Below are 8,905 nucleotides of genomic sequence, written 5' to 3' on the forward strand. Positions count from 1 at the left end.
ACAATGTTGCTTTAGTCTTATCTAGCTGATTTTCATCACTGGTCTGTCATTATATCAGAGGGGTCTCAAATTTGATCACTTGGGACTATTTTCCTTTTCAGTGAAAACTGAAAGTATGAAATGACAATAAAAATAACAGAGATACTACATTTTTAATTTAAAATTACTAGTAAGAAGGAAAACTGCAGGAGATCTCATGCAAATGATTTGGGAAAATGAAGTAACAGACAGAAAAACCAGAGATAAATTATTGGGGGAAAGCTCAAATATTATTTAAATCATGCTATTTAAAAAAGAGAGAAATAAGATTCTAACTATAAATATTTAAATAAACACACAGAATCTCCTTCTCCTAAAACTATATGCACAGACAGATAATGTCTCTGATCAAAACTTCACCATCCTTAGGACTTTTCTCAGAGCAAGTTTAACATCTTTGTTCCTTAAGCTGTAAATTAAGGGATTCATCATGGGAACCACATTAGTGTAAAAGACAGAAGAGACTTTTCCCTTATTCATGGGCATAGAAGATGGTTTGAGATACACAAATGCACTAGATCCAAAGAACAGAGAAACAGCAATGATGTGGGAACTGCAGGTGCTGAAGGCTTTAGACCTGCCCTCTGTGGAGGTGATGCGAAGGATGTTGGAGAGGATGAGGCCATAAGAGACAAAGATGGTGAGACTGGGAAGAATGATGTTGATTCCTGACACGATGATAATTTCCAGCTCAAGGATGTAGGTACTCGTGCAGGAGAGCTGGAGCAGAGGGTAGGTGTCACACAGATAATGGTTGATAGTGTTTGTATCACAGAAGGTCAGTCTCAACATGCCTCCAATAAGGGTCATGGCATCCAAAAAGGCCATCAAGTAGGAAACGAGCATAAGGCTGGAACACACTTTAGGGGACATGGCAGCATTATACAAGAGTGGGCTACAGATGGCCACATAGTGGTCATAGGCCATTGATGTCAGCACATAACATTCAGAAATACCAAAAAAAGTGAAGAAGTAAAGCTGAGTCATGCACCCCATGTAGGATATAATCTTCTTCTTTGATATGATGTTGATCAGCATTTTAGGTGTAAAAACAGAAGAATAACAGAGATCTATTAAGGACAAATTAAACAGGAAAAAGTACATAGAGGTGTGCAGGTGTGAACTCAGCCCAATTAGAATGATCAAGCTCAAATTTCTCATCACAGTGACCGTATACATTACTAGAAACAGGAGAAACAGGGGGAGTTGAAGAACTGACTGGTCTGTTAATCCCACTAAAATGAACTGAGTCATGAAAGAGTCATTCCCTGGAGCCATTCTTCTCTAAGGGGATCTGTGAAAACAGGGGAGAAGGGTTACATAGAGGAAAAAGAGTATTTCTCACATCTCCTCACATAAAGAGATGTATGCACTAGGAATGACTGTGAATAGCCCAAACTGGACCCATAGAATTTACTTATCATTACCATGGAAACGAGTGACATAAATTTCCCTTATAAACGCTTTACAAACTAAAGCATTTGTAAAGCACACAAAGCATATTTGATGCTTTATAAAGCACCAAAATGTAGCCTTTTATCCAAAGGAATAATGGTGGCTCAGGGGTAAAGAATCGATCTGCGAGACACAGAAGAGGCAGGTTTGACCGATGGGTCAGGAAGATCCCCTGGAGAAGGGAATGGCAACCCACTCCAGTATTCTTGCCTGGAGAATCCTATGGACAGAGGAATCAGGAAGGCTACAGTCCATAGGGTTGCAAAGAGTCAGAAATGACTGAGCAACTGAACAACAATGGAAGAGAATTGTGAACGAGGACAGTTTCCCTTCTCTCATCTCACCCTTATTTCATTCACTTGGATCCTCTCCTCACCTCTCCTCTTCTTTTGGCAGCAACCCCAAAAGCCTGGTTTTTGCCTCTAGTGCACTTAAGACTATAGAGGGTAGGAACCAAGAATATTGCTTCCAATTTATTTAAAAAACAAACAAATAAGGTAAGAGGAACTAAAGTCTAGGACAGCTTAAGTTACTCCATATCAGTTCAGTCGCTCAGTCATGTCTGACTCTTTCTGACCCCATGGACTGCAGCATGCCAAGCCTCCCTGTCCATCACCAACTCCCAGAACCTACTCAAACTCAAGTCCATCAATTCGGTGATGCCATCCAACCATCTCATCCTCTGTCTTCACCTTCTCCACCTTCAAACTTTCCAAGCATCAGGATCTTTTTCAGTGAGTCAGTTTTTCACATCAGATGGCCAAAGTATTGGAGTTTCAATTTCAGCCTCAGTCCTTCCATATACCACAGAGCAAAAGTCATAAAAGTAGAAGAAAAAGTGTTCCGTCCATGGAGAAGAAACTTACTAAGAAACTGCATCTCTTGAGTCTGTAAATGATTCTGAACATTCCCTACTCTTCCCTCAGACAGATTTCTCTGCAAGATTCAGGTGAATCTCAGGACTGCACAAATAGGAAATGAACTGTCATATCTTAGGCTCTCAGTCTCCCTCTCGAACAAGGAAAACATGAATATAAATGGAATTCAGAAACTTGCCCTGTTAAGGCAGAATACCCCAGGGCTTGCTTCTTGTTTTTACCCCATGGTCCTAGAAGGGCAATTTCAATTTCTGAGGATTTGGTTCATTGATTTTAAGAAATCACCATCTGTAATTAATTTTTTATATGCCCTAGAATTCTTTCAGAATTAGAGGTCATAGTTTTGATTACTATTTCAGTCCTATCCAGCAGCAGAAAAAATAAATGGTTGCTATTATTATCACTTTGGCCACACAGGAAGTTACAGAGGTTTTAATGTGAGTGTAATGATATAACGTACTCAGATATAGATATGGCAGCATCTTGTTCCATCTATTCCCCAGGGAACAGTTTCTATGTATAATAGGGAACTAAGGGGATTGTACATACAATCTGTCTTTAGTTCCTTATAGACTCAATATTTAACTTAAGCTTTTCCTTTTCTATAGGGATTGCTTATCCTCCAGGGAACAGCCAAAATTAATGACCATTTCCCATCAGCAAGATGGCAGAAGAGCAAGCCCTAGAATCTCCTTCCTTGCATGAACACACTGACTCAAAACAAATTATGTACAGATTCCCTCTGTAAGAAACCCAAAACTTAGTTAAAAGGATGCTGCACACAGTTCCAGCATGATACCAATTATGTTGAAGCTGTTAAGAAAATGTAAGGTACATCTTGCCATATACCTATGGTGATCCAGAACTATGTGATTGGGACAAAATTCTCCAGTTCCCAGATTCTCCCTGGGGAGAGAAAGAGATGCACAACACATCCAAAGCCCCAACTTTTCTAAGGGCCATTCAGAAGACTGACCTCTGTATAGCCTGTGTGAGAAAGCTGAAGGGATATGGGATATGTCATAGCTTAGCTGCCTGAGGTGAGAGAGAAGAGAGACAGCAATTTGGGCTAAAACTCACTATAGCCACCTACCCCACATTAACTTAACACAGCTAGTAGTAGAAAATAGTTTTCCTACAGTATCTCCTTGGTAAAGCAAAAGGTACACTGTTCAACCAATGACCCGAAAGATCTGGGAGCTGCCCGAGGAATTGACGAATCTCCTGTTAAGGGTCTACGGGATCCTGACATTCTCCAGAGGCCTGGAGCTACTGAAAACAAAGTGGGTTATACTACCACAAGATTGAGAGGTCTGCTTTTTCTAGCCAAGTTTATTGAGAGGGTCAGCTCCTTTACAAGGGCAGGTCATGAGAATTAAAATGGTTTGCTATTTTGTCTATATGCAGACATGAGTGCAGAAAAACAAGGAAAAATGAAGAAAAGTGTAACTACATAAAAAAAAAAAAAAAGGCTCTTTCCAAGAAGGTGATCCTAAAATTGGCCCTGCTGAAGTGGAGATACATGATTTACCTGACTGAGAACTTAACTATCATAAAGATGCTCAAGGTAGTTGAAGAACAATACATGAACAAAGTGGCAATTTTGTTCTTTGAAGAGTACCAAACAGAAATACTGAAGCCAAAATACCATAATTGAACTGAAAAATTCACTAGAAGGTCAAAATAGCAGACTAAACAAATGTAAGAAAGAATTATAGAGTTTGGAAAAAGGATATCTGAAATAATTTAGTAAGTGGAGCAAAAAGAAAAAAGAATGAAAAATTGTGTCAAAAGTCTAAGATTTATAGGAAGTGTTAATATCACATGAGCCACATAGGCATTCCGTGGATCACCACAGGAGAAAATGCGAGCGATGATATAAAAGATTTCTCAAATAAAATCTGGCTGAAAAAATCCTCAAGTCTATGCAAGCAACTGGACATCCAGAAGTAGGAAACAAAAACATAACATCCCAAATAAGATGATCCCAAAGAAATCTACCACAAGGCACATTACAATCAAGTTAACAGAAGTCAAAGAAAGAGCTTTCTCTTCAAGTGTAATTGATTTATGTCAGGAAGCATTTAACAGGAGACTTCCTGTGTGCTGTTTTGGATCTGTCAGGAATCCTTTGGTACTTATTAATTCCTGAATATTCAGGAATTAAGAGGAGAGGCATGCATTTCCCAGGGCTGAGGAATCCAGGCATTTCCTTTGTTAGTTTCTCATTATGGTGATAAGTACCCTCTTCTCTCTTCAATAGGGATCACCTTGTGTTTTGTAAGTCTAGAATTTTAATCTTTATCTTTGCTGAGAATAACTACCTTGACAGTGTATATGCCCACACCATGTTGATTAGAACACATTTGCTCCATCAGAGCTTTGGTCCCCATGTCTTTCTTTCTTTCTTTTCTCTCTCTCTCTCTCTCTCTTTATTTCTGGCTGATTCCCTGAAGCGTGGAAGCCAGCTGCGTAACCCAGGGAATATTAGCCTCTTTCCTTCTTTCACTCTCTCATCGTCCACTCTGGACCACCAGGTTTCGGTCCAATTAAGGACCAACAGATTTACAATATCATGTTAGTTTCAGGTGTAAAATATAGTGATTCAATATTTTTGTAGATTATACTTCATTTAAATTTTTATGAAAATATTGACTATATTCTCCATCTATATAATATACCCTTGTTGTTTATTCATTTTATACATACTGTTATGTATCTTGTAATCCCCTACTCCTATATTTCCCTTCACCCCTTCCCTTTCCTCACTGGTAACCTCTAGTTTGGTCTCTACATCTGTGAAAATGTTTCTTTCTGTAATATTCACTTTTATTTCATTTTTTAAATATTTCACATATAACAACATATAGCATTGGTCTTTGCATTATTTCACTGAACATACTATTCTCTATGGTCTACTACATAATTGCAAACAGCAGAATTTCATTTTTTCATGACGAATATTTATATTAACACCAAAAACAGATGTCCTTTTCATTATAGGGGACTGGAATGCAAAAGTAGGAAGTCAAGAAACACCTGGAGTAACAGGCAAATTTGGCCTTGGAGTACAGGATGAAGGAGGGCAAAGGCTAATAGACTTCTGCCAAGAGAACACACTGGTCATAGCAAACACCCTCTTCCAATAACACAAGAGAAGACTCTACACAGGGACATCACCAGATGGTTGACACCAAAATCAGATTGATTTTATTCTTTGCAGCCAAAGATGGAGAAACTATACAGTCAGCAAAAACAAGACTGGGAGCTGACTGTGGCTCAGATCATGAACTCCTTATTGCCTAATTCAGACTGAAATTGAAAAAAGTGGAAAAAACCACTAGACCATCAAGTATGACCTAAATCAAATCCCTTATGACTATACAGTGGAAGTGAGAAATAGATTAAACAGACTAGATCTGATAGACAGAGTGCCTGATAACTATGGACAAAGGTTTGTGACATTGTACAGGAGACAGGAATCAAGATCATCGCAAGAAAAAGAAATGCAAAAAAGCAAAATGACGTCTAAGGAGGCCTTACAAATAGCTGTGAAAAGAAGGGAAGTGAAAAGCAAAGGGAAAGAGGAAAGATATGCCCATTTGAATACAGAGTTCCAAAGAATAGCAAGGAGAGATAAGAAAGCCCTCCTCAGTGATCAATGCAAAGAAATAGACGAAAACAATAGAATGGGAAAGACTAGAGATCTCTTCAAGAAAATTAGAGATACCAAGGGAATTTTCATGCAAAGATGGGCTCAATAAAGGACAGAAATGGTAGGGACCTAAAAAGCAGAAGATATTAAGAAGAGGTGGCAAGAATACACAGAAGAACTGTACAAAAAAAATCTTCATGACCCAGATAATCACGATGGTGTGATCACTCACCTAGAGCCACACATCCTGGAATGTGAAGTCAAGCGGGCCTTAGGAAGCATCACTACGAACAAAGCTAGTGGAGGTGATGGAATTCCTGTTGAGCTATTTCAAATCGTAAAAGATGATGCTATGATAGAGCTGCGCTCAATATGTCAGCAAATTTGAAAAAGTCAGCAGTGGCCACAGGACTGAAAAAGGTCGGTTTTCATTCCAATCCCTAAGAAAGGCAATGCCAAAGAAGGCTGAAACTACCGCACAATTGCACTCATCTCACATGCTAGTAAAGTAATGCTCAAAATTCTCCAAGCCAGGCTTCAGCAATATGGGAACCAGAGCTTCCAGATGTTCAAGCTGGTTTTAGAAAAGGCAGAGGAACCAGAGATAAAATTGCCAACATCCACTGGATCATCAAAAAAGCAAGAGTGTTCCAAAAAAGTATCTATTTCTGCTTTATTGACTATGCCAAAGCCTTTGACTGTGTGGATCACAATAAACTGTGGAAAATTCTTCAAGAGATGGGAATAACAGACCACCTGACCTGCTTCTTGAGAAACCTATCTGCAGGTCAGGAAGCAACAGCTAGAACTGGACATGGAACAGCAGACTGTTTCCAAATAGGAAAAGGAATACATCAAGGCTGTATATTGTCATCCTGCTTATTTAACTTATATGCAGAATACATTATGAGAAATGCTGGGCTAGAGGAAGCACATGTTGGAATCAAGATTGCCTAGAGAAATATCAATAACCTCAGATATGCAGATGACACCACCCTTATGGCAGAAAGTGAAGAAGTACCAAAAAACTTCTTGATGGAAGTGAAAGACGAGAGTGAAAAAGTTGGCTAAAGCTCAACATTCAGAAAACTAAGATCATGGCATCCGGTCCCATCACTTCATGGCAAATAGATGGGGAAACAGTGGAAACAGTGGCTGACTTTTTATTTTTCTGGGCTCCAAAATCACTGCAGATGGTGACAGCAGCCAGGAAATTGAAAAACACTTACTCCTTGTAAGGAAAGTTATGACCAACCTAGACAGCATATTTAAAAGCATAGACATTACTTTGCCAACAAAGGTCCGTCTAGTCAAGGCTATGGTTTTTCCAGTGGTCATGTATGGATGTGAGAGTTGGACTATAAAGAAAGCTGAGCACCAAAGAATTGATGCTTTTGACCTGTGGTGTTGGAGAAGACGCTTGAGAGTCCCTTGGACTGCAAGGAGATCCAACCAGTCCATCCTAAAGGAGATCAGTCCTGGGTGTTCATTGGAAGGACTGATGTTGAAGCTGAAACTCCAATACTTTGGCCACCTGAATTGAAGAGCTGACTCATTTGAAAAGACCCTCATGCTGGGAAAGATTGAGGGCAGGAGGAGAAGGGGATGACAGAGGATGAGATGGTTGGATGGCATCACTGACTCAATGGACATGGGTTTGGGTGGACTCTGGGAGTGGTGATGGACAGGCAGGCCTGGCATGCTGCAGTTCATGGGGTTGCAGAGTTGGACACGACTGAGTGACTGAACTGAACTGAACTGAATATATATATATATATACATATATATATATATATATATATTACTCAGCCATTAATGTTTATGTGTATATATGTATAAATTCATTTGTTGATGGACACTTAGGTGGCTGCCACATCTATGCTATTAAAATAATGCTGCTATGAACACTCTTTTCATGTATTTTTTCATATAACTGTTTTTGTTTCCTTCAGATATATATCAGTTGTTGGATCATCCATAAGTTTTATGTTTAGTTTTTTAAGAACCTCTGTAACTTTTTCCACACTTGTTGCACTCGTTTGTATTCCCAGAATTGTATTAAGGTTTCCTTTTCTCCACATCCTTGCCAATTTTTGTTATTTGTGTTATTATTCATGATAGCCATTCTAACAGGTGTGAAGTGATAATCTCACTATTATTTTCATTTACATTTCTCTGTCGTTCAGCTGGTAAAGAACCTGCCTGTAATAAAAGAGACCCCGGTTCGATTTCTGGGTTGGGAAAATTCCCTGGAGAAAGGATAGGCTACCCACTCCAGTATTCTTGGACTTCCCTGGTGGCTCAGATGGTACAGAATCCACATGCAATGTGGGAGACCTGGACTGATCCCTGGGTTGGGAAGATCTCCTGGAGGAGGGCATGACAATCCACTCCGGTATTCTTGGCTTGAGAATCCCCATGGACAGAGGAACCTGGCGGGCTATAGTCCATGGGTCGCAAAGAGTCGGACGTGACTGAGCAAATAAGCACAGCACAGCATTCCATTGTGTACATATACCACATCTTTTTTATCCACTCAGTTTTTGATGGGCACTTAGTTTGCTTTGATATCTTGACATGATCTCACAATTTTCATTTTTAACCATTCCACTCACTTACTTAAGTGGTTGATCAACAGTCTACCATATATTTGCCTTTACCTGTGAAATTCTCTCTTCCTATATTTCTTAATATTCTTTCAGTGTTTTCTTTTTCAACAAAGAAGACATTTTAATATTTCTTATATGGTTGGTTTAGTACTGATGAATGCTTCTAGGTTTTGCTTGTTGGTGACGCTCTTTATTTCTTCTTCAATTCTGAATGATAGCTTGGTTTCAAAGAGTATCTTAGGTTGTAGTTTTTTTACTTTCAGCACTTC

The 8,905-nt window shown here is 39.2% G+C and overlaps 1 protein-coding gene across 1 annotated transcript; it reads right to left on the reverse strand.

Moving 5' to 3' along the window:
- Positions 1-387: 387 nt before the first annotated feature.
- LOC122431120 (olfactory receptor 8B3-like) lies at positions 388-1,317 on the reverse strand. Its single transcript, XM_043452228.1, has one exon. The coding sequence runs from the start codon at positions 1,315-1,317 to the stop codon at positions 388-390; it is 930 nt and encodes a 309-aa protein (XP_043308163.1).
- Between the last annotated feature and the right edge of the window lie 7,588 nt (positions 1,318-8,905).

Source organism: Cervus canadensis, chromosome 29, assembly GCF_019320065.1.
Source record: "Cervus canadensis isolate Bull #8, Minnesota chromosome 29, ASM1932006v1, whole genome shotgun sequence".
Lineage (NCBI taxonomy): Eukaryota > Metazoa > Chordata > Mammalia > Artiodactyla > Cervidae > Cervus > Cervus canadensis.

Bases quoted from the DNA above. Each gene is read 5' to 3' on its own strand.
- LOC122431120 (XM_043452228.1), bottom strand. From the start codon at position 1,317: ATGGCTCCAGGGAATGACTCTTTCATGACTCAGTTCATTTTAGTGGGA.